At 51.4% G+C, this 25,769-nt stretch overlaps 4 protein-coding genes across 9 annotated transcripts in view; 1 reads left to right on the forward strand and 3 right to left on the reverse strand.

The window, feature by feature from the left end:
• The window catches only part of LOC116825933 (zinc finger protein RFP-like), a 469,299-nt gene that overhangs the window by 241,192 nt on the left and 202,338 nt on the right, over positions 1–25,769 (forward strand). The gene's annotated exons all lie outside the window — the stretch shown is intronic.
• The window catches only part of LOC116830653 (E3 ubiquitin-protein ligase TRIM11-like), a 394,044-nt gene that overhangs the window by 32,302 nt on the left and 335,973 nt on the right, over positions 1–25,769 (reverse strand). The gene's annotated exons all lie outside the window — the stretch shown is intronic.
• LOC116825579 (butyrophilin subfamily 1 member A1-like) overlaps positions 1–25,769 on the reverse strand; it is a 177,348-nt gene that overhangs the window by 32,302 nt on the left and 119,277 nt on the right. The gene's annotated exons all lie outside the window — the stretch shown is intronic.
• LOC116834255 (butyrophilin subfamily 3 member A2-like) lies at positions 5,748–25,322 on the reverse strand. Of its 3 annotated transcripts, XM_075071650.1 has the most exons (8): positions 25,140–25,261; positions 24,655–24,771; positions 22,667–23,014; positions 16,932–17,213; positions 14,905–15,012; positions 6,486–6,506; positions 6,123–6,275; positions 5,748–5,977 (listed from the first exon to the last, which is right to left on the reverse strand). In XM_075071650.1, exons 2-8 carry the CDS (start codon positions 24,758–24,760, stop codon positions 5,763–5,765), a joined length of 1,233 nt encoding a protein of 410 aa, XP_074927751.1. In that variant the 5' UTR covers positions 24,761–24,771; positions 25,140–25,261; the 3' UTR covers positions 5,748–5,762. The 3 variants fall into 3 exon arrangements, 2 of the variants coding, with proteins under 2 accessions (XP_074927751.1, XP_074927752.1); XM_075071651.1 differs by lacking the exon at positions 22,667–23,014 and having other exon boundaries at positions 25,140–25,228; XR_012656908.1 differs by lacking the exons at positions 5,748–5,977; positions 6,123–6,275; positions 6,486–6,506 and adding an exon at positions 11,507–11,718 and having other exon boundaries at positions 12,049–15,012; positions 25,140–25,322.

Genomic DNA, 25,769 nt, shown 5'->3' on the forward strand with positions numbered 1-25,769 from the left:
CGGGGGGGGGTCAGGAGAGGGGGTGGGCGCTGGGGGACAGAACAGGGAGAGGGAAGGGGCTTGCACCAGAGGACATAAGGGGTGAAGAGAGGGGCAGGTGCTAGGGAAGCAGAGGGGGAGCAGAAGGAGAGGCTGGCACCAGGGGAAAAGGAGGGGGTGGGGAGAGGCACAGGTGAGCAGGGGACAAAGAGGGGTGAGGGGTAGGGCAGGTGCCAGAGGGCTATGGGGGGGCAAAGGGTGGAAGGAGCCTCTAGGGGGCAAGAGGGCAGTGAGGGAAAGGGCAGTTATCAAGGGGGAGAGGGGCATGAGGCGGGGTGCCAGGAGGACGGAGGAGGGTAGGGAATGAGCAGTCACCAGGAAGGATGGGGAGGATTGAGCAGAGGGGCATATGGGAGGAGGGGAGAGAGGAAGGGGTGGGCCCCAGGGTGCAGAGTGGGGGCAAGAGAACAGGTGAGCACTGGGGGGCACAGAGAGGGGTGTGGAGAAGGGTGGGCCCTAGGGGGGCAGAGGGGTGTGGAGATGTGGGCACCAGGAGGGCAGAGGGAGGCTGAAGGGAGGGTCCTGACTCAGCAGTTAGGAGAGGAGGAGGGGAGCGGTAGGCACCGATGGGGCAGAGATGGGGTGAGGGGAAGGGCAGAGACCAGGAGGCCCAAAGGGGAACAAGGGAAGGGGTTTGCACCGGGCAGGCAGAGGGCCAAAAGAAGGGGCAGGCTAGAGATGGGTCTCAGGGGGGCAGAGGAGAAGTGAACAGAGGGGCTGGCACGAGGGGATTAGTGGGGGGGTGAAGAGTGCAGGTGTCAGGGAGTCAGAGGGCGAGGGGAGGGGCATGGGGAAGAACTAAGGGGAAGGTGGCAGGAGGGTGGGGGTGCGAGGGAAGGGGCAGTCACCAGCGGGTGGGGATGAGGGAAGGAGCTTGTGCTGAGGGGAGAGATGGGAGCCAGGGCGGGAGAAAGAAGGGGCAGGAACCAGGGGCAGAGTGGAGGAAAGACAAACGCTGGGGGGACAGTACATAAGAACATAAGAACCGTCATACTGTGTCAGACCAAAGGTCCATCCAGCCCAGTATCCTGTCTACAGACAATAGCCAATGCCAAGTGCCCCAAAGAGAGTGAAACTAACAGGCAATGATCAAGTGATCTCTCTCCTGCCATCCATCTCCACCCTCTGACAACAGAGGCTAGGGACAACATTCCTTACCCAAAATGACTTACCCCAAACGACTTACAGTGGTGGGGCATGGGATGGGGAAGGCACCAGGGGCAAATGGGGAGGGGGTGAGGGAAGGTGTGGTCATCAGTGGGTGGGAGGGCAAGGGAAGGGGTGGGTGGCAGAAGCTAGAGGGGTACAAAGGGAGGTGTGAAAGCCAAGGGACAGAGGAGGGAGAGCAGATGGGCAGGCAGCAATGGGACAGGGGGAGGGGGAGGCGCCAGGGGGACAGTGATGTGGCATGGAATGGGGCAGGCACCAGTGCCAACAATGGGAAAGAGGAGGGGCAGGTATTGTGGGTAGAGGAAGAGCAAGGGAAGAGGTGGGTGCCAGAAAGGCAGGTGACAGGGGACAGAAGGGGGGAAAGGAAGGGGCAGACAAAAGGAAAGGAGGGGAAAGCGTGTGTGCCAGGAGACAGGGGGTGAAAGGAGGGTTGGGCATAATAAAGGCAGGGAGTAGGGCAAGTCATGGGTGATGGGGGAAGAGAGGCATGAAGAGAGCAGGGTCAGTGGGGCAGAGGGGGTAGGCACCAGGGAGGAGGGGGAGTGAGGGAAGGGGTCGGCACCAGGAGGGTGCAGAGCGAAGGGGAAGGGCAGGTGCCAGAGGGATTGAGGGGGTTGAGCAGAAGAGCAGGCACCGGGAGGGCAGAGGAGGGAGGGGCAGGCACCAGGGGGCAGAGTGGGGGGTGTGGAAGTAGAACAAGGCCTGACAGGGATTTGAAGGGGATTTCAATTACAAACAGTCTCTTGTGTTAGCAAGAGTCAGGCCAGCTGTAACCCTACTAACGCGCGAGGATTGTGTGAGGCGAATGGGAAAGAACTGTGGGAGAAGTTGTTGCGACTTGTGTAGATAAGTATGGAATGTAGACTAGAGTCTAAATAGAGGTGAAAAATAAGATATCAAGATGGCCTATGTATAAACAAAATGCAGCTGTTGCTCATTATTGTCTGTAACAAATGGTATAAATGCTGCTGGAATTGTTTACCTGGAGAGAGACCTGTTTAGCTCTGTCCCTCCATTCAATTGCTAGAGATAATAAAGTATCTGACTTTGCTGCACCCAAAGAAGAGAGTGAGAACTCTGTTTTTCTCTGACAGGAGCAATGAGAGGGGTGGGCACCAGGGGGCAGAGAGGTGTGAGGAGAGAGGCAGGGCAGGTGGGTAGAGGGAGGTGTTAGGATAGGGAATTGAGGACGGGAAGGAGCCAGAAGGTCAGAGTGGGGCTAGAGGAGGGGTGGGCACAGGGGGGCGAGGGCAGGGGCAGGTCAGGCTTGACAAAGCCCTGGCTGGGATGATCTAGCTGGTGTCGGTCCTGCTTTGAGCAGGGGGTTGGACTAGATTCCTCCTGAGATTCTATGATTCTAGGTGCCAGGGGTCAGAGAGGTTGGGGAGAGGGACAGGTGCCAGGTGGGCTGAGGGGACTGAGACAGGCGGGAATCAGGACAGCAGAGGAGGGTGAGGGGCATCAGGGGGTAGAGGGGATGAGGGCAGTGTCAGGCACCAGGGGAGCAGATGGGAGGGGTGGGAGACATGGCAGCAGAGAGGGAAAGGAGAGAGGTGGATGCCAGGTGGTAGAAGGGGGGTGAAGTGATGGGTGGGTTCCAGGATACAGAGGATGTTTGGGGAAGAGGAGCAGGTTCCAGAAGGGCAGGAGGGAAAGGGAGGATCCAGTGGGGGCAGAGGTGGGTGGAGGGCAGGGGCATAAGCCAGGGAGGCAAAGCTGGGGCAGAGGGGCCCAGGGGAGCAGAAAGGGGGTGAGAAGAAGGGGAGGGGCGAGGGGGAGAAGTGAGGATAGAGGCAGGGGCCAGGTGGGCACATGAATGAGCGAAGGGTACGAAAGGGGCAGGAGCCAGAGAGGGGGGAGGGAGAGGCAGACCCCAGGGAATCTCTGTTGCTTTCCGGCCACGTGTGGTGGGTTTGTCACTAAGATCAGGTCTGTGCCGTCCCCACACACAGTGGCCAGGCAGCCCTGCCCCAGGGGGTGAAGCTGGGACTCTTCCATTTTCCAGCCAGACAAACGCCACAGGCAGCCCCTCTCCATACCGGGCCCAGACCCTCCCCCAAGGCATAGGCAGTGTGTCTGGGCTGGGCTCACTAGGAGGGGGCAGTGCAGTGGGGGATTCTGGGGTGGGGTAAATACATACATATTTGGCTGTTGCTCATGAAGCTGGGACAGTCAGGGGACTGTTTCCCAATGTCCTGCCCCCGCGATCTGAGATAAGCTCCACCAGGTGCCATGCAGCGCATCTGCACTCGGGGCTTGCACCAGGGCAGCTTTATCAGTGAATGAAAACCCCAGCAGACACAACCTGAGACACTGCTGTGTCCCCTCCCGTAACCCCCCGCTCGTCACTGGGGTCATGGATCAATAATTACAGGGTCACTGGAGCAGGGGAGCTGGACACTGGGCTCCCAGGTGGGGGCCCGACACACTGGGCTGCAGAGTCACTCTGACTCCCATGCTCTGGCCCAGTGCCCATGGCAGCGTTCAGAGACAGGGAGCATCTTCAGCAGGAGAGATTGAGGGAGCCCCACATCAGACACTCAGAAGAGCCCAGTGGTTCCAGCCCCAACCCACATTCCAATTCCTGCCCCACATCACCTGGGGAGCTGAACCTGGGGCTCCCAGCTGAGGGCCCAGCCACTGGGCTAAAGGCTAAAAGGGAAGCAGTGGCACCTTTTTCTGTTCACTGAAACTATTCAGCAAACTCAACATGGATTCAATCAAACCAAAATATTTCATCCAGCTCCACTTCAAACCTGTCAGAGCAACTTAGGAGCCCAGATCCCAGTGGCTCGCAGCCAGTAACTGTCAACACCCCCAGAAACACACAGGTGAAAATGGAGACTCGGCTCCAGCCTGAACTCTCTGCCCAGATCGATTTGTCCCATGGATGCTGCAAGCGGCACAGACTATCTGCCGCTGCACCTGGGTGTCTCCCAGAGCAGATAATGATCACAGAGTCAGTCTCAGAGCTCCATGGCCTCAGGTGTCTCCATGTAACTACTTCCCTTGGCCACCTGCCTCGCTCTCATTAACCATCCCTGGGTCAGACACTTTGGAAACTCTCACACCCAGACTCTGGAGACACTTTGAGTTTGTCTACACAGCCCATGGCAACGAGTCCCAGAGCCAGGTCAACAGATTCAGACTTGTGGGCCTCCCTCTGTTGTGGTAAAAATAGCTGTGTAGAAGTTCAGGATCAGGCTGGAGCTCAGGCTCTGAAGTCCAGGTACAGCCAGGTCTGCCTCTCACAGTGCAAGCAGGGACATTGTCTGTGTCCACGTCCCTTTCACCCCATTCCTGGGATGGGCAACAGCAGCCCCAGGGCCCCCCCCCCTTCACCTCCTCGGGAGGGGAGGGGATCATAGGACAGTGTCAGTGAGTTCAGTGCTGGGGGTACAAGTGGGGTTTACACCCCGGCTGCTGGAGCTCTGTGTGTCAAGGATAGGAAGACATCACAGCAGCCGTGTGAGCCCCCTACTGTCCTGCCAACGTGGCTCAGCCCTGACACCTGCTGGAACCTCTCCCTGAGGAGGAAACATCCCTGCAGCCTGTTCAGGCCTTGGCTTCACTGAGGAGATGGTGGTCAGAGCGCCCCACTCCAGGGCCGGTGCAAGGAAGTTTCGCCGGCGCGAAACTTCCACCTTGCAACCCCCAGCTAACCTCGCCCCCCCCAAGGCAGCTAACTCAGCTCCCCCACCCGGGGAGCCCCCCCCGCAGCAGAAACCCCCACCACCACGACAGCTAACCCCTCTCCACCCCATCCCCCCACAGAAGCTAACCCTGTCTGGGTTTTCCCCCTTCCAGCTCACCTCGGCTCCGCCTCCTCCACTGAGCACGCTGGAGCTGCTCTAATTCTCCTCCCTGCCCAGGCGTGCGGCGCCGACTGGAGGAGACAGAGTGGAGGCTGTGTGCTCAGGGGAGGATGCAGAGTGGAGGTGAGCTGGGGCAGGGAGCTGTTCCTGTGGCCTCCCCCGCCCCGTTTACTGCAGCACCCTCCCCGTGCGCCCCCCTCCCAGCTCACCTCCACCTCCTCACCTGAGGGGGCTTTTAGGCGCCCCCAACCACTAGGTGCCCTGGGCGGCTGCCTAGTTTGCCTAAATGGTTGCACCGGCCCTGCCCCACTCCCTCCCAGCTCTGTGTGGTAGGATACCCCGGAATTCATTGACCCCTGGGCTACTGGTGCTGCTGTGTGTGTGCATGTCCTCTGGGCTTGCTAACCTCTGCTGGCGCTGCCCAGTCTCCCCCAGCATGCACCAGTGCACACAGAGGTCAGGCAGCAGGCTGGGTGTGAATGTAAAACACAGCTCAGCCACAGCTGAGAGACAGGAAAGCTGCTGTGTGGGCACAGTTTGTTTTACTTGTGTCTGTGAGTTTCACAGTCTGGTTATAAAAACATCTGCCTCTGCACTGGGGACAGGCCCTGCCTCAGCCCAAATCCGTGGAGACACTGAACAGCTCTTATCCCTTCAGAGTATTATAGAAAGAAATTGCAGGTTAAAGACCTGTATGAGCAGGAAAACCCTACTGTTGGGAGGGGAGATTTGAGCAGTTTAATGCCTATTCAGGTTAGGTGAGATAATGTCTATCAGGCATGACCCAGATACCATATTGGGAAGGTGAAGTGGAGGGGAAATAGTCTCATTAGTCAGCATTTTTCCAAAGCAAAGGAGCAGAGAGCTCTCAGGGGCTGGTGGCGTTTTGACAGATCTCATTTCAGCGGAGCTTACAGCACAGTTACCTGTACATTGTCGGGCTTTCTCCCAACCTGAAATCAAACAAATAGAGAGAGATGAGAACTGCCCTGAACACAGACTTGCTGAAGAGAAAACAATCTATAACAAAGTTTATGATAAGAGAAAATATATTTCTGTATAATAACTATCTATTAGCAAAAACACAAATTTATTTACCTGCATTTAGTAGGGCTCTTCTCCACTCTGAAACCAAACACAGACAGAGATGAGACCTCCCCTGAACACAGACACTCCGAATACGAGACAATTTTGTAACAAGGTTTATGTTAGGAATAAAAGGCAACTTACTGAGTTCACCCTGCAGTGTCTCTAAAAGTAAAGCAAAGAGAATCAAGTAAACATATGATCAAAGAAAAAGGAGGCTACTCAACAAGATCCCACACCACACAAACCAAACTGACTCTCCGTTCATAGTGAGAGCTCTGAATACCTGCCCTGGGGGGAGGGCGGGGGTCTATGGAACTTGTAAAGTTTGAGATTCCCTCTCTCTTACCCACTACAATGAACAAACGGACTCACTTTTCTCTGCACGATGCGCCGCTGCAAGTGAACAGCAGGAGAGACGTGTTACAAGGTAGAAGATTTATCTGAAAGTATTGCAAGCTCATAGGAGTCATTTTTCTACCAGTAGAAAGTAGAACACACAGAGGCGCTCTGCCTAGCTATACCCATTGTGAGCATAATACTGTGGACACAAGACCTTAGTACAGTTAAAACACTGAGTAAATAGCTGTCTCCTTCCCTTCTGCCTAGTGAACGGGAGCCCCACACTGAACTCGCTGGCGTTTCTGTCTGTCTGTGTAATGGCATGACTTTTGAAAAACCACGTCCCATCAGCTCCAGTGTTTCAGGGCATGTTCTAGGCTTCAGTGGGCAGAAACCTCCTGATTTTGGTGAAAACCAGAGAACTGTAAAAGCTTGATTTTCCATTAAAATCACATTTGATCCCTCAAATACAGGATGAGGCAGTGATCTTAGGGTAGGGTTAAAGCTTGTGGGTGAGGTTAGAGTTAGGGCCAGCAGTCCCTCATTACACTCCAGTCATCCCCTCCAAAGCTGCACTTCGTTTGACTCAGTGTCAGCCAGACACCCCAGCTGGTTCTCCTTACCCCCAGAGTCCAGCCAGAGCCATTCGCATCCCTGCTCTGGTCTGAACGCTACTGATTTGGGTAACAATCAGAAAAGCCTGATTTGAGCGGAAATTAATTTTTCCAGTTTTCTGCCTTTCACCAAGCTCGATAAGGTTATGGCCAGAGTGGGGAGAAGGGGGACCCGGTTGAAGGGGGATGGAGACGGGGAGGAGCCCAGCTGGGATTACTACTGGGCCTATGTAATCAACAAAATGTGCTACTCTCTTGTTAAAGATTTGCTACATAATTATGCCCCGTGACCTAAACTCTCAGGGTGAGATTTTGTGCTCAGAACCTGCAGCCCAGGAGCATGTGAGGGCTCAGGCAACTTTAAGCCCTGCCCTGTATCTCCTGATCTTGGGTTCTCTGAATGCCAAATCAACCCCCCACAGTAACACAGGGCTTGTCTGCATGGGAAAGTTACACTAGTACAAGGTAAAGTGGCAATTTAAACCGCTTTTGTTACACCGGTATATAGCTCCATGTCTACACATACATTCCATAAGAAGAGTGAGTTTCTGTGGCTTAGTGTATGTAATATCAGAAACTGCTCCTGGCTGGCAGGGGAGCACAGCAAACTCACAGAGGCGAGACATCAGGAGCTGTTGCTCTCCTGCCCTCCCCTTACACAGCCCAGGCAGGGAAAGTGACCTGGGATGCAGGGAACCTTGACATCGCTCCTCCATCATGCCCGCCCCCCAGCCCCTAGGGGTGTGCAGAGGAGCGGAGTTCAAGGGTGGGAGGGAACAGCAATGCCAGATGCTCCGTGCATTCAGGTCACTTTTCCCACATGGGCACAGGAAGGGGGTGCAGGTGTTAGGGACACAGGACAGGGGTAGGGGTTAGGAGTGCAGGAAGTGGGGAGTGAAGCAATTAGGGATATGAGGGCTGGGGTTGGGGCAAAGGGGGCACAGTGCACGGGTTGGGGACACAGGATGGGGGCAGAGGTTAGGAACAGAGGAGGTGGGGAGTGAAGGGATTAGGGGTACGCGGGGCAGGAGTTGGGGAAGAGGGGGCACAGTGCAGGTGTTGGAGTGAAGGGGGAGCCCGTGGGGGCCAGGATCACTGGGGGCACCCACAGGGAAATGGGGGGAGCACTGTGCCCACGGGGGCCAGGGGCACCAAAATACAAGTCCACTCAGGGCACCATTTTCCTTAAGGCCCAGCCTTTGCACTGTGGTCGCGCCCTGACACACTCCTCTTGTCCCAGTCCCATCTCACATATGTCCCTTACAATAGAACTTGTGAGGGGGTCCTCAAAGGGCAGCTTGCAGCTGTTTTATGCCCTTGCTGCAATGGAGGAATCTTCTCCCAGTTGGATTCAGGTTTTCAGGAACCCTGTTAACGCTGCTCTGATCCTTTTACTGAACATAATGCAGTTAAGAGGGGGGTGAAAATCTCACCCTCCATATATTAAAATGTGTCCAGCCTTTCTGGGTATAAAGGTGACACTGATCAACTGACCCGGGTGTAAGCAGTGCTCCAGCCAGGGAGATCTGTCTGAGTCTGCAGGCAGCACTGTTTGCTTCTCACACTCAGCACAGTGGGGTTGGGATGCTGACACTAAAGCCTGATCAATGACAATTTAATTGTCATTATTTGCAATTATCTCAGTACTGATCATTTTAACAGAAACATTCAGCTTGTGTGCTTCTCTCTCACAGTTGGATGAGGACAGGTATTGGGGAGGGCGGCAGTGCAGCAAGGGCAGACGGTAGTGGGGCAATGCCAAATATTGGGGCAGAGGACAGTGGGGCAGCTACCTCATCAAAGGTTGCCAGGGTGAGGAACAGTGAATTCAGGGCCCTCCCTTCTCCATCCAAATACAGTGTGAGCTCTGTGTGTGCTAAAACAGGGAGGGGAGAGAGGAGATACATTCTCCCTCCCTTCCCCCAAGTACGAAATGCCTCCTGGTCTTGGATACCAAAACAAACACACACACACACACTCTCACTCACTCACACAGCCCATGTCACTGAGGGTGAAATCCTGCCCCTTCCCTTTTAACAAGGCTGTGGAAGGGGGGATCCCATGTGAGGAATTCTGTTAAATACTGGACAAGTCTCACAGCCCTCAGCAATGATTCTGGCCCAGCCAGGCTAGGGTGACTCATGGCCTGGCCTCAGGGTGCTGTGTCTGTAACTTCCAAGGAGTTTTAGGACAATTGGCCCCTTCCCCTTCAGAGCATGTTTGTGTCAGCGCGAGCACCCCTGAGCTCACTGCTTGGGCTCTGGTGCCGGTACGGAGACATTCCCCATCACCCTTTCAAACACCAGCACATTATTTGTAATTGTTCCATCCCATGGGTGTTTTGCACTTTCTTCAGAACATGCATTTACTCTCCCTCTCCCCCCTTCCCCATTGGAATCGTCTATGTGCAAATACCTTCCCCCCCAACACCAGATGAAGGGAGGAGCTCTCCAATGGGTGAAAGTAACATAGAAGACTTAGTGGATGGGGCCCTGGCTCCAGGCCCCTGGAAGAGGCAGGGCCTCGGGTGGAAGGGGTGGGGCTGGGCACTCAGCCTCTCCCAGCCATCCCATACGTGCTCCCTGGCTTGCACCACACGGGGCTCCGGCGGTGATTTAAAAGGGCCTGGGGCTCTGGCCACAGTAGTGGTGGCAGCAGCCAGGAGCCCCAGGTCCCAGGACAGCTGCCCCTTTTACCCCTCCTCTCCCCTGTCGGCAGCCCTGCCGGTAGGGTCCAGCAGGATCACCAATTGGGGGGGATAAAAGGGGCAGCAATGTTAAAGCGCTGCTGCGACAGCACTTTAATGTTGGCTGCATACGGTCCTGTACTAGTGGCCACTTCTTCCCGGTACGCCGTACCGGCCCGTACCAGCCCACTTTCACCCATGGGGTCTGCTGATTTCTCACCCATCACCGCTCCCCATTGCTCTGTAGTGTCCCTGCTGCAGGCCCTTCAGCCCACACAGCTCCGTAGCTGCAGCCTCAACCATCATTGCCCATGGGCCCTCCAGGCACAGCTGGGTCCCCAGGGGCGAGGGAGGGAATCCCCAGATGTGACAATCTTTACACTGAGTCCCAGCCTCCCTTTGGCTTCATTCCAAATGTCTCCCCTGCTTGGCAATCTCTAGCTTACTGATCTGACACATTTTTGGGAAACATTCTCATATAACCCTTAACCCACCCCACTGGCCGCAGACACTGACCTTCCTTGTTCTCTAGATCAAATTGCAGCATTTCTAGAGGGAGAAAAGGGGGAGAGTTGTTTACTTGTTTACTGACATCTAGCTTGATGATATCCTCATCATCTGGACTCATGAGAAGGAGGCCCTTGAGGAATTCCACCAGGATTTCAACAATACCCACCTGCTGAAGTGAAGAAACAGATTGACAGATCCAGAAGGTTACCCAGAAGTTACGTACTATAGGACAGGCCCAACAAAGAAAGTAACAGAATGCCACTAGCTGTCCCCTTCAGCCCCCAACTAAAATCTCTCCAGTGCATCATCAAGGGCCTACAACCTATCCTGAAGAACGATCCCTCACTCTCACAGATCTTGGGAGATAAACCAGTCCTTGCTTACACACAGCCCCCCAACCTGAAGCAAATACTCACCAGCAACCACACACCACAAAGCAAAAACACTAACCCAGGAAAAAAACCCTGCAACAAACTCCAGTGCTAACTCTGTCCACATATCTATTCAAGGGACACCATCCTAGGACCTAACCACGTCAACTATACCATCTGGGGCTCATTCACCTGCACATCTACCAATGGGATATATGCCATCATGTGCCAGCAATGCCCCTCTGCCATGTACATTGGCCAACCAGTTTTGCACCCACCTTATAGTAGCTCCATCTAGGTTTCATTTTCCTAGTTTGTTTATGAGTCAAGATATACCACATCTACCACTTCCCCCCTATCCACAAGGCTTGTTACCCTGTCAAAGAAAGCTATCAAGTTGATTTGACACAATTTGTTCTTGACAAATTCTGGCTGACTCTTTCTTATTACTTTATTATCTTCTAGATGTTTGCAAATTAATTATTTGCTCCATTATCTTTCCAGGTACAGAAGTTAGGCTGACTGGTCTGTCATTCCCCGGGTTGTCCTTATTTCACTTTTTATAGGCCTTGTTTACACTGGCAAGCTACTGTGCAGTAAAGCAGCTTTCTGCATTGTAACTCCCGAGGTGTACACACTGCCAAGCCACTGCGTGTGCAGAAACTCCTCAGTTGCAGCGTTGCCAAAAAAATACCTCAACGAGAGTCGTAAGCCTTAAAGGGCCAAGACTCCAGCACTGTATTGGCAATATAAACACATTACAGCACAGAAAGCAATCAATTGACCTCTGGAAGTGTCCCATAATCCCTCTAGCGGCCACTCTGTTCATTGTTCTGAACTCGTCTACCCTGGAGACATGCGCTCATCCCCTTCAAACCTCTGTTTCTGACATTCATTGCATGCAGTGCTGATCTGCTCTGGGACACAAAACAAACCATTAATGTGGAACGCTCCTGCTGTTGAACACAGAGGCAGCTCTGTGTGTGTGTGTGTGTGTGTGTGTGCACGCGAGCGTGCCAACAGGAAAGAGGGGGAGGGAGTGAGGTTGCTGAGACCTCCTGCTGCAGCCTGCTGTGAGTGGAGAGCTGCATGTGAAGGATAGAGATACCATATTTTAACATTCAAAAAATAGGACACTCCATGGGGAGGGAGGGTAGCTCTACCCTCCCACCATCCACTCCCTCCGACTGCCCCCCACAGAAACTCCAACCCATCCAACCCCCCCTGCTTCCTGATCTCCCCTTCCCTGGACCCAACCCCCTATCTAAGCGCTGCTGCTCCTTGTCCCCTGATTGTCCCCTCCCGGGACCCCTGCCCCTAACTGCACCTTGGGACCCCACCCCCTAAGCCTCCTTTCTCCTTGTCCCCAACTGCCCCCTCCTGAGACCCCCTCAACTTCCCCCCTAGGACCTCACCCCCTACCTGTCCCCTGACAAACCCTTTGGACTCTCATGCCTATTCAACCGCTGCCTGTCTCCTGACTGCTCACCCTGACCCCCTGACCCATCTAACCTCCCTTTTCCCTGCTCCTGACTGCCCCCCTGAACTTCCACCCCATCCAACCCCCTCTCCCTGTCCTTGACTGCCCCCCAACCCCCACCCTTCTCCCACCCAGCCCCCTTACCGCGCCACTCAGACCGACGTGTCTGGCTCCGCCGCAGCACCAGACACGCTGCTGCTACATCTGCGTGCTCCCTGAAGCCACAGTCACCCCCCATCCACCCCCCAGCACCTGCCCTTCCAGATTTGAACACCTCACAATTCAGGGTGCTCAAGTCAGTTTGGGCACTGTTACTTCATTTCTCCCAAATCAAATTACTGATCCACTGTAACTTGCTGTAGAAAAGTAAGGATAAAATTTAAGCAAAATGCTTCCAGTGGTTATTAGGACTGGAATTGATATTTCATCAGCATTGCCTTTTTGTTTGTTGTTTAAAAGGAGACAGTTGATACTTGCATTTGGCAAATCCCCATTCTACGAAAGAGTGGAACAAAAGAAAAATAAAGGCACCTCAACTTTTCCTCATTTATGGAGGACAGTCTTATAATATGCATCCAGATATCCTCCAATCACACAAGCTGAAAATTGTTCCACTTTACTGCAGTTCTGTAACCACGTGGGAACCAGTCCTGCCTGTGTTCTGTGCATATCCAAAATTCCTGCTGAATGACCTGCTCAGGGCTGCGGTGGAAGGAGGGTGCAGGTGGTGGTGTGTGGGGGGGAGCCCAGGGCTGGTGCAGCAGGGGGGTGCGGTGAGGAGTCCAGGGCTGGGGTGGGGGGCAGCCAATTTTTTTTTTGCTTGGGGCGGCAAAAAACCTAGAGCCGGCCCTGGGAGGGAGGTGGGGGATGATGTCTGGGTTTCCCCCTCCCCCTGCCACAGGACTGGTTGCTTGCTGCCGCTGTCTGAACTTACAAGACAGCATGCTGACGCGCACTCTGTTCTCTAAAACATACTGTATCTCCCCCACCTCCATACACACACACACTCTCTGTCACACACTCTGCCCACCTACCCTTCAGTTGAAAAGCAGCTGTAGTAGGATGCCATGGAACAATGGGATTGAGAAACCTGCATCATGTGACACTGTGCCTGCCCCATAAGGCATTGCAACCCTTCCCAAAGCACCCTGTGGCCAGTTGCACAGTGGGATAGCTACCACAATGCACTGCTCTCTTTGCCCTTGCAAAAGCTGCTAATGGGGATGTGTTCCACTGTCACAAGGAGCCCAGTGTGGACATGCAACAGTGGTTTAATTCCAGCACTTTAGTAAAAAAAGTGGTATAACTTGTTGAGCAGAAACTTGACAGTATAGACATACCCATGGATTGGCACTATATTTGCCCTTTTCCAGTCTTCTGGAATCTCTCCCTCACCTTCCATGACTTTTCAAAGACAATCACTAGTGGCTCAGATATCTCCACAGTCAGCTCCTTGAGTATTCTAGGATGCATTTCATCAGGTCCTGGTGACATGAAGACATCTAATTTGTACAAGGAATTTTTAACTTGTTCTTTTCCCTATTTTACCCTCTTCTGATATTACCTCATTTTCCCTGGCATTCGTTTCGTTAGACATCCAGTCATCCCCAACCTTCTTGGTGAAAAATGAAAAAGTCATTAAGCACTTCTGCCATTTCCACATTTCTGTTATTATCTCCCCCCGCCCCCCCATTAAGTAACAGGACACAGACTAAACCAGTTCACACCTGGTGCTGACAGAGTGTGTAGGAGACAATTCTAAAAGTGCAACATCCAGTTCCAACTTTCACAAGTACAAAACACAAGTAAGCAACACAGCTCCTCTCTGCTTCTCTGAATTACCTGCTTCCGTCTCCACTGGGAAATTGTTGTAACAGACATTTCCCCTTCCCAATTCTTCTGACACTGCTACATTTCTACATACAATTCACAGCACTTCAGGTGAGAAAATCCTCCAGGTGGGACTTTCACAGCTCCCTTGGGGGTTTGCACATTCAGTGCCTATTACTTTAAACAAAAACTGGGCATTCAGATCCCTTAGGCAGCTATGAGAACCCCAGCTCCCTATAAACACACAGATCACTGAAGGACAATTTCTGCCTTTTGGGACTAAAGGGAAAAAACCTACAGCTGAGCACTTATACTACAACAGAGACTTTATTGCCCTGTTGCTGTAGCAGGATCTCAGGCTGAACAAATCTCAGGCTGTGTCTGCACTGCCACTTTCAGTGCTAAAATGTTAGTCATTCAAGAGTGTGAACTCCTCCACCCCGAGTGACAAAAGTTTTAGCGGTGAAAAGTGCCAGTATAGACAGTGCTTTATTGCAGGATAAAGCTACCACCACTTGTTCAGGGTGGGTTTTTTCATTGCCCAGCGATAAAGCATGACTACACTGCCCACGTCACAGTGCTGCCGCGGCCATGCTGTAATGTGGTGTAATTCTGGTTTTCCTGTAAGCAGCCAAGTTACGTATGTCGGCGTTCCAAACCCAGCAACCTGAGCCTCACAAAGTGTTTCGAACTGAGCCATGCTGATCCCCAGAGAACAGTTCAGAATCACATTTGATTGGGATTCCTGAGTGAGATCTGAATGGGTGAAACCACGTGACACTTCTTGTTTCAAACATGATCATAATTTATTCAACTTCCTCTTCACCCTCAGCCCAGCTTCCATTGTTTGAAACTCCTCCAAACATAGAATCAAAGCCCCTTAATCCCTGTATCTTTATTTTGGTTTTGTTTCTCTCTTTCTCCCTCTCTGTCACCAAATTCCCCCCTTTTGTTACTTCACCTTTCGCTCTGTGTTGCCTCCGGAAGCAGTAACCGGCCAGGGGAATGAGAACAGCCAGGATCACCCATAGAGCCACCATCCAGGGATTGACCCTTGGGAAAAACAGCTCTGCAAGAGAAAGTGCCATTGACTTGGGAGCAAACACACACAGAATGAAGGCAGGACCCTGTGACAGTGGCGATGCTGTGACTAGTTAAGAGTCTCACAGGGTAATACACAGGGAGATGTGGTTGCTTTGTGCTTTATTATTAAGTCAATCAAAACCCAAGCTTTTGTCTGGTTACTGAACATAGTTAATTAATGGGAGAGGGGTATTGAGGGTAGGGAGGAGGTAGGGTGCAGCTCCATTATGCTACACCATCCCCCACTGGCGTAAGTTCAGGCACTTCTTAGGCTGCTCTAACTGATCCCAAGGCTGAAGCCACTGCAGACTGGATCTCAGAATCAGAGAGTTGTGAGGAGGTTCCTGACACCCCTGTGCTCACTGGGGTTCAGCCACATGAAGGAAGCTGGCCCAAAATATGTTAATGCAGGATTTTAATAAGAACAAAACTGAGCTTGGAGATTCAGAGTAAAAATTCCCCCAGCATCCTCTTTCCTGGGCCTTGGAGCAATGGCTATCTACAGGGTTTTTGCTCAGTGATTAGTGTGGTGTATTGAAAACCATGTAAAAATTACAAGTTGACCCTTGAAATCCTGAGGGGATTCCTGGTCCTGCTTGCAGGCTAAGCGGCTCTGTAGGGAGCGTGCATCTGGGTCCTCTGCAGTCAGTCTGCAAAGAGCCAGCCTAGAGCAGGGTGGGTTTGGTTCTGCCTCTCTGCCTTAGGGAGCAGCCTGCTTTGTCTCTCTCTGTATTGGCTGTGGTGTGTTAGACTTCTGGATTCTTAGAAAAAGAGAAGTGTGAAATTGCAGCCTTTCAGGAACAGCATTTATGTTTTGTTTCTAACTCTCCATGTGTGCTGTGAACATAACAATCAGGTAATATTGGGCATATCATAGACTAACCGGCACAGCAGTACTATGAGACCTCAGATGAATAGTGGTTTACAAATACAACTTTCTTACTATTATAGTGATTAAATATTCATTTGATAGTAGCCAAGTTATTTGGTAGATAATAACACATAAAATCACAACCTTTTTTTCTAAAAATTAAGGTGCTCTTAGGTAAGATTTTGTTTCTGCATATTTTGGGTCTGAACTTTAATTGCTGGTATTTTCAGTTGTAATCTAAGTAGCAACGCTCAGGCCATATTCAGGGCTCTCTTGTGCTAGTCAGGAAAAGTGACTTCATTACCCAGATTTTCATAAATATTCAGCACCCACAACACTCACTGAGAACAAAGGAGAATTCCCTCCCCCACCCCCACAGATAATTGTGATGTTCACAGCGTGTGTGCATATGCACACACACACACACAAAGTGAGATACAAGCATAAACACTCCTGCTGGAAGGCTGCAGTGTATCATGACTTTATTTCTTAGAATCCAGAATCTGAATACACAAGAATCCCAGAACAGAGAGGGAGGCGTCTCCCTAAGGCCATGGGAACAACTCACCCCACTTTGCTCTACGGTGGCTCGTCTATCGGCACAGTTAATGCGCGGCAGGCTGGGATGTAAATACACTGTGCACTGACCAGCTGTGCACTAACTGGCTGTGTGCACCCTGCTGCACTGCACTAAAAGTTCCCTGGTGCACTTTGATCTGTTCCCATTTTAAAGTGAGGTAGATCAAAGCACAGCATGGAATTTTTAGTGCATGTAGCAGGGTCCAGCCCAAGCTCAGAGATCAATACCACAATTTAACAGGCCCTTAGCCTGAGCCAGCTGGCCTTGGTCATCAGCAGGTTTTGAACTGCAGTGTAGACATAGCCAAAGAGAACTGAGGTTATACAGGACTTTCCCAGACATGCTCAGCACATTGAAGGTTCAGGCCAATAAACAGGAGACACAATGATAAATACTCTCCGCCCATGTCTGCAGCGTCTCAGTCTATCCATGTGCAGCACAAACGGGCACTAACCTGCTATGGAAATCGCTGACTCTCTCTCCTGGTTGAGTCGGGGGGTCCTGACACAGCAGGACACTTTCTGGTTGGACTCTTCAGTTAGAACAATGGCAATCTCTGCTTGAAACAGGCCATTGGCATCTGGGGATATTTTTTCAGAGGCTGATGGTAAGAGCTGCCCCTGGAGATCTCTCCACTGAGCCTTGGGCTCCGGGTACCATCCAGCTGATCGACACACAACCCGGATCCCTCCGTCCTGATGTCCCTCCACAGAGATGACAGGAGCAGAGCCCAAACCTACAGAAGAAATAAATGAACTTGTGATAAACCTACAGTGCCCAGTAATGAGTAAAAAGTTTTATTACACAGTTATCAAAAGCCATTTCCTATTAAACTGAGAACTGAATGTGAGTCTACAAGTGCAGCTGGTCAGTTAATCTGGTCAGATTCCAATTTGATAGAATCAATCTTAATGTCAGGGCTGTTCTATGCACAACTTGCTCTAGTTTCGTTAAAGTTTTTGTGTTGTTTTTTTTTTAAAACCAGTGCAAACCCCTATGTGGACACTTAAATCAAGAAGGAATCAGCTCAAGCTACATTAATATAAGCCATTTCCAAACCATTTAAGAGTGTCCATATGGGGGAGAGATAGCTCAGTGGTTTGAGCATTGGCCTGCTAAACCCAGGGTTGTGAGTTCAATCCTTGAGGGCGCCATCCAGGGATTTGGGGACTGGTCCTGCTCTGAGCAGGGGGTTGGACTAGATGATCTCTTGAGGTCCCTTCCAACCCTAATAATCTATGATTGTAACCAGTGCATGTATATGTATAGACTAGAAGTAGGCAAACTGTGGCCCCCCCGGCCACATCTGGCCGGCGGGACCCTCCTGCCCAGCTCCTGGCCTGGGATGCTGACCATCAGCCCCTCCCCCCACAGCCTCAGCTCACTGCACTGCTGGTGCAATGCTCTGGCTGGTGGGGCTGTGAGCTCCTGGGGCAGTGCTGCTGCAGAGCCTGGCCTGACCCGGTGCTCTGTGGTGCATGGCTGGCTCCAGCTGGGCAGCACGGCTGCCTGTCCTGGTGCAGCCGCGCCACCCGCCATCAGTGCTCCAGGCAGCACTAGAAGGGAGCAAGGGAGGGGGATTGGATAGAGGGCAGGGGAGTTTTGGGGGTGGTCAGAGGCCGGGACGGTCAGAGGGCAGGGAACAGGGGGGTTGGATGGGGCAGGGATCACAGGGTGACAGTCAGGAAGGAGAGGTGAGGATGGATGGGGCAGGAGGTCTAGGGGCACTCAAGGGACAGAGAGAAGGGGAATGGATAGGGCAGGGGTTCCAGGGGGCCATCAGGAAGTCGGGGGGGGGTTGAGATGGGGAGGGACACAGGGGGGCAGTGAGGAAGGTGGGGTGGATTGGGCGCGGCGGGGAGTAGTTGGGCATTCAAGGACAGAGAGCAGGGGAGTGGATAGGGCAGGGTCCAGGGGCATCAGGGAACGAGTGGGGATTGGATGGGCAGAAGTCCGGGGGGGGGGGGGCGAGAAGCAGGGGGGTCAGAATGGTGTGGGGCACGCACCTCCCCTAACCAGCGCCTCCATACAATTTTTTAAACCCCATGCAGTCCTCAGGCCAAAAAGTTTGCCCACCCCTGGTATAGACAAACGTTAAATTAATTCACTACTAAAAAACTTTGTTACTGGGGAGTTCAGGTTGCCTTGGCTGTGCTTTGTACCCTTCCAGAGCACAGAAGTTGGCAGCAGAAAACTGGACTCCTCTGAGAGCCAGGAAACACACTCACACTCACACCCACAAAATACAGACATTAGATAACAAAAAAAATGCAGGGTTAAGATAATGCCTTCTGTACCAGGCCACGCTTTTACTGATGAGCTAAAGTGAAATAAAATGATCTTAATCTGAATGATCTTAATTCGGCCCGTGGGAGCAGCGACCCAGTGGGGGTGGCAGGTGGGAGCAGGGGGCAGGTGGCTGGCAGGAGCAGTGAGCAGGCGACCAGCAGGAGTAGCGGGCAGGTGGGAGCAGGGAGCAGTTGGTCAACAGGAGCAGTGGGCAGGTGGTTGGCAGGGGCGGCCAATGGGAGCAGTGAGCAGGCGGCTGGCGGGACCAGCAGGCCAGTGCGGACGGCTGGTAGGAACAGCAGCCAGGTGGCCGGCGGGTGCATTTCCCCCACCACCACTCCGCTCATGGCAGGAGCAGAATGCACACAGATGTACCTATGAACTCTGGGTCGGTGCTGACTAGACACAACAATTGTGAGTGGTGTGTTAAACGAGGGGCACACTACAAGAACTTGGTTGTTGGACTCAAGAACCTGAAGCAAAGGACACTGCCCAGCATACTCTATGGAGAGTGTCTTGCTCATGCTTTTGTGTTTATGAATATCGCTTGTGCTGTTTTCTCAGATTAATGCTAGGTTACTTTTATTAAAGAAACTATTCCTATCTCAGACTCTGTGCTTGCGAGAGGGGAAGAATTGCCTCTTAGAAGCGCCCAGAGGGTAGAGTGAAATTTTCCCATGTTACTGGGTGGGAGGGCAAGCCGGTTTTGTTTATATTGTCAAAAAGGAACCCCCTAGATATTGAACGCAGCCCTTCTTGCTGCCCACTCCAACTGGCAGAAGGGCTACATTACTATAGCGCTTTTTGATTGTCAGTGTAACTTTTGTCAACAAAACTTGGCAGTGTAGACAAGGCCTATTTCAAGGTGGGTGGATTGTTTGTTTTTTGTTTTGATTCTGTTTTTGTTTTTTTTTTGAGCTGTAATCGGTATCCAGGAGATAATTCGGAATGTGCTGAAACTATATTTGAAAAGAAAATAAATTACACCTGCAAACACTCACTGGGAGGAGTGATGGGGATGGAAGAGGAGATGGGAACAGGGGTTGGGTCTGCAGCAAGGCATGTGGGTATTATGGGGAGGGGGATAAACTGGAATGGGTGGAAGGGGAGGAAAAAAGGGTTGTGGCCTCCTCAGGTAAGGGGAAGGAGTGGGATGGGAGGGATTTGATATTGTGAAGGGTGACTGTAAAAATTGTGGGTTTAGGGGCAGGCAGTCCTGTCAGCCCCAAATTCTCCCCTTTCCTGATCTGGGGGAGCCTTACCCTTTTGCAGGGCTCTGAATTCCTTTTTCTTCCCATTGTATGTCCTGGGATCTGGGAGACCCTGTCACTCTTGGGGTGTCCAACCCCCTCATGTAATCTGTGATCATGGGGAGTGGGGTGGGGGCTGAATGTGGTGAAAATGTAAACGCCTAAAACACAGGAAATGAATAGTTAAAATTCACATCACCCCTGTGTGGGGTTGCCAGAGTGTGTGGGGGAGGAGGAGTTGTACTGGGTGGGCCTGCAACATGGCTGGGGTCCTGGGGAAGTCTGGCTGGACCAGAGCTGGGGTGCGAAGCTCCCCATGGTAGTTGGGGTGAGCAGCCCAGCTCAGTGTGCAGCTCAGGCTACATAACTGAGGTAGTGTTTGGCCCACCAGTAAGCTGCTGCCTGTGATGTGGGCACCCAGAAACGCAGGGCAGAGGGGAGATACATGTTGCAGGGGATGGTGGAGAAGGAAACAGACACACAGGTCTCCTCTTACATGCTTAAAGTAGCCGCTGGGTAATAAAACTGTCCAGGTGTTGGGACAGAGACCTGGGATGAGATTTCTCTCCTCACCAGTCCTGTTACCAGCTACACACTGCAAACATTGCAAAGCACGACCATTATCCCCACTGCACCATCACCGAACATACGGGGGGGAGGGGCAATGGGCAACTAAGTGGCCTAACAGAGAGTTCCCAGGACTGGGACTATTCCTTGCTCTGCCACTGAGCTGCTGGATGACCTTGGGCAACTCACTTCTCTCCTCTGTGCCTCAGTTTCCCATGTGTAAAATGGGGATAATGATGTAAAGTTCTTTCAGGTCTGCTAATGGAAAAGCACCACACTACACTTCTGGTTATTACTTAGGCACAGTCATGTAGCAACTGCAAACCCAGGTGAGAACTACAACCACATAAATGGCCACTAGCTCCTACAACAAACATTTCCCTTTCTGTTAAAAAAAAAAAAAACAACTAGAAAATTCACTGACAAAACCTTGGCTAGCACAGAGTTCAGGCTGCCTGGTGATATTATCTCCTGCCCTTCCATAGCACAGTGACAGCTCTGAGACCCTCTCCCCACTACTCTCTCCACTGGTCAGTACAGCTACACTGAACACAGGGAATGCAGCTGCACTGCAGGCAGATACATGCTGCAATTCAAATCAGTGGAACGCAGCACAGACAATGGCACCTTCCCGTAATCCTTCCTCACGTCCATTCACTGACAAAAACTGAGGGTAGGTCTATCCTATCGCAGTAAGTCAGCCTCAGCTACGCAACTCCAGCTACAGGAATAATATTAATTATTATTCAGTCTCCCATTGACTTACCTTACTCTTCTCATCGGGGGAACAGTACATGACTTGACTGGAGAGTGATCTGCGGTCGATTTGGCAAGTCTTCACTAGACCTGCTAAATCGACTGCCAATGCATCACTCTCCACTCTATCGATCTCAGCTGTAGTGTAGATGTAGCCTTAGTTACTTTCAGATAACTTTTACTCCGTACTATCTCATGCACTTCCAGAACGCTGAGTTCAGCAATACTCAGACCTCTAAAACGAGGAAATCCATTGGGAAGGTAAACATCCAAACAACCTTAACTCTGCCCCTTTGGAGCTGAAATAACTATTGGGAATTGGTTGCTTGCACTAAAACTGCATCCACTCTGCTCGTTGTAGCTGTAATGACCAGTGGAGGGATTATTTGGAGCTTATTGGCAGAGCTGTCACAGTGACATCAGGAGAGGTGCAGGTGTATCTTGAGGGATCAATCATGACTCATTTCAGAACTGAGCGGTGCAGGCTCTGTCAGTAGCAGGGCACAGACTTCTTGCCGTGGGGATTGTCAGCAGCCTGGTGTCAGATATGCCAGTGATCACCAGCGCTTGGTGAGGGGTAAGTGAAGGCAACGTCCCAAAAGAAATCCACACCCACAGGGCAAGGGTGATGAGACAATAACATTTTGCAAGTTAGGAGTGGTTTGTGTGGAGAAGGCTCAGTGTTTGAATGTAGACCTAAGTGTTCACTACACCTGGCCTAAACCTCATGTCCTCGTTACAGAACTAACTGCACCTGTGTCCCCTTGCTGGTCTCTCTGTCAGCAACTTCAGGGGTCAGGCCTCCTTCCTCTACCTGTTCTGGCAGCAGGGAATTTCTCAATTATCCCACTCTTAGACCAGGCTTTGGACTACAGGGTCTTGTGTATCAACCACTGTTACCCTGAAGGGGCCAGACACAAGCTGAGATCAATCCCAGCTGATGGCATCAGTATGGGGAGGATCAGCCATTGTTTCCCCCTGTGTGCACAATATGATTGTAATAACCACAACATGTTAATGTCACTTGACTGTGTAAGGGTGTTAGTGTGTCTCATTAACCCCTTGCTCCAATGCCCTCAAATTTGGGCCACTAGCCCCACCCCAGAGACCAATGAGTCACAGCAATGTTCAAGGCAATCTGAGTATGCATCTGGGTTTTAGAGAACTTATAAAAAACGGATATTAAAGAGCAAACTAGAATCAATCTTATCCAGAGCAGAGCTGCTGACCCACTATAATGAAAAAAATTGTGTAATCTCACAATTAATCTTCTGACTCCACTTGTTACCCTGTTGAAGACGTTAAAACGTCAGAACAAGTTACTGACCTGCCACCTGCAGTTCCAATAAAGCTTCTTCATAAGAGACACTAGACTGAAAAAAACACTGGTACTGTCCATCATCGGAGGGTCGGATATCGCGTATTCTTAGGGAAACTCTCCCTTTGGTGATGTTGTCTTTCAAGAGCTCAGTTCTTCCTTGATATTCTGGCATCTGCTCTCCATACTGATCCTGCCCATCACAGTACAGGTGCGCGACTGCAGAGAACTGGGATCGGAACCATCTCACCTCCATGTTCTCAGCGCTCATCCTGGGGGAGAGGTGGCAGGGCAGGACGGCCTCCCCACCTAGGGAGGCAGTGACTGGATGGTCAGGTCCAGTCACTGTGAACTGTGCTGTGAAATGTACAATGAAAAAAGGAAATTAAATTGGCATGGGGGCTGGGGTTTGACATTAATTCAGCAGTAAGACACCCAGTAAGAGAACACCCTGCATTAGAAGTGAAAGACCATTAAAAGACAAAAGCCTGACAGAGCAAACTTACCATAAACCAATCAAAAGTCTGAACACATGTTACACTTATCCCAAAGGATTCTCATCTGGCACATGAGACCCTCTGGTAGGTTCCAAAGTCTTTCAAACCTTTCTCTTAAGGTTTCTGCACTTGGTTAACAGGTCCTGTCACTTTGCAGCCCAAGATCTCGGGCCTCTGGTCAGTTCAAATCCAGCTTTTATACCAAACATCTTTGTTCTCTTGGGCTTCTGGGACCTGGTCTAACCCAGTTTATGCAATTCTCCCCAGGGGTGGTACTTCTCTGGAGCTGTTACCTGTCCCTCAAGTAATTACCCCCCATGGTTTGGAAATTCTGAAGGAGATGGGGTAACCCTCCTCCATGGCATAGATTACAATCCCAAGCCCACAAAGATACATATAACATGTATAGATACCTTTGGTAAAGGGGGTACACAAATAAACAGAACATGCATAAAGTGAATTTGATAGTCCCCAAAATGCCGCATGTGGCTGCAGTATCTGTCACACAGAGTTCACATGTGAGTGTTATACACTGTCCCTATTATCTCTGAATAAATCTCTAACTTCTCATGGATGCCCTGGGGATAAATGGTGCTGGGGTCCTGGGTCTCTGATACACCAAGGCCTTTTAGTGCTGCTCCAGCACAGGGGCCTCCTCATCTGCAGTAGGGGTGGTGTAAAGGCTGACAAGATGTAAAGATATGAAAACAGATCATCACTGTGCCGACAATGGCTATAAAGGTAAAGTCAGAGGTCAGATAGTGGAGAGGGAGAAAGAGGCAGATAGAAAAATGCAAGAAACAGAACCGGTCACTGTGGAATTGCACAGGATGTGGGGGTGTCGGCGCAGAGACTCAACATCAGGAGAGACCGAGAGAGCTGGTTAAATTAACAGGATGGAAACCAAAGCAGGAGGGAACCAAAATGCCCAAGTAGCTGTGGAGCCAACCCTGGGGTGGAGTGGGACAATATAAGGGCTTCACTGAGGGCACAGAATGAAGAAGCCAGCAAATATCCTCACTTCCTCACTGTGAGATGAGGTCTAGCTCTGAGCCCCAGTCAGCTGCGCCTAGTGCAGCATGAATGACTTGTGGGCTGTTACGTCTAAACCGGAGAGTCTAGGATTCAGGACTCCTTCGTGGCTGAAGAACCTGATTTGTGACATACACAATCGGTCAGTGCAGTGTACAGGAATTGGGTGGTGTCCTTTTAAATAGTTTACAAGCCCTGTAGTGGTGCTCACTGTGTTCTGTGTTTTAGAAGCTGCCAGAAATCAGCCAGAGCAGCAGGGTGGATGTAGTGTCTAGGCCTGACAAGATGGTGTATAGATAGTAACTATGGTCAGTGGGGACCCAGGTGTAGCCTGTGATTTCTCCATGTTGCTGGTTGTGGGCAGGTTGAGCAGATGTGGTTTACAAGACAAGGCAGTGATGCGAGGTGAATGGTGATGACCAGCAATAGCAACAGCAGCGAACCCAGCGAGGAGGCCGGAGCTCCTACCTGACGCCAGCCTGTGAACCTGTAGAGCGAGGCAGAGAGTGACGTAGCCGGGCAGAGCGGAGCTCACTGTGGAGCCGGGGGAGAACGAGGGAACCTTCCCCGTCATCGCAGCTTGGTCTGGGGAACAGGAGAAATAACAAACCAGACGGGGAGTGAGTGGGATGCAGTGACAGTGCCAGGTTGTCTGACTTTCATAGCCCTGGTCCATGGATCAGTTACGTTTACATTAGCCCACTTCCCAATATTCATAGATAAGGTCAGAGGGGACCATTAGATCATCTAGTCTGACCTGTGGCACAAGACAAAGAAACATTTAAAATATTAAATATAAGGGAAGGTTAAGAAAAGAGCATTTAAAAACATTAAATTAAAGAGAAATACATAAAGATAGATTAAAAGAGAGACCAGGGCAAGAAAAGGAAAAAGAAAGTCCCTTTCCAAAGGGGAAAGACAGCAGGTGGTTGAGTCAGAGAGAGAGATCTTACCCTTGCAGCTGTTCCTGGGGAAAGAGGGAGCTTCCAAGGCTCTCAATCCCCGGACTAGTTATCACCGCCTTTGGGTCAGACCAATCAGATGCTGTTCTACAGCTGCGTCATAGAATACATTTTTTCTGAACCAATCCTATAGTTCCAAGATTTTTAAACAAGGGCCATCTCCCTCCCCTCACCTCACTGTCCCCTCTCTCTTTTAGCTGCCTTATTCTTATCTGAAAAACCAGACCCCAAGCATCTTTCCCACCGCTGAAGAACATCCCACTCCTCGACTTTCCCCCATCCTTTTAACACTTGCTAAACATGCTGTGTTTCATTATGTAATGGTTTTCTTAGCATTTAACATGAAATAAAAGGATTTTTAACATGAAAATACAGCATTGACTGAGATGTAACATCAGGGCCAGTTCTAGCAATTTCGCCACCCCAAGCACGGCGGCACGCCACGGGGGGCGCTCTGCCACTCGCTGGTCCCGTGGCTCCGGTGGGCCTGCCACAGGCGTTTCTGCAAAGCGTCCCTGGTCCCGCGGCTCTGGTGGAGCTGCCGCAGGAGTGTCTGCTGGAGGTACACCGGAGCCACGGGACCAGCGGACCGTCTGCAGAAACGCCTGCGGCAGGTCTACC

This window comes from Chelonoidis abingdonii, chromosome 12 (genome assembly GCF_003597395.2).
Source record: "Chelonoidis abingdonii isolate Lonesome George chromosome 12, CheloAbing_2.0, whole genome shotgun sequence".
NCBI classification, from domain to species: Eukaryota; Metazoa; Chordata; order Testudines; family Testudinidae; genus Chelonoidis; species Chelonoidis abingdonii.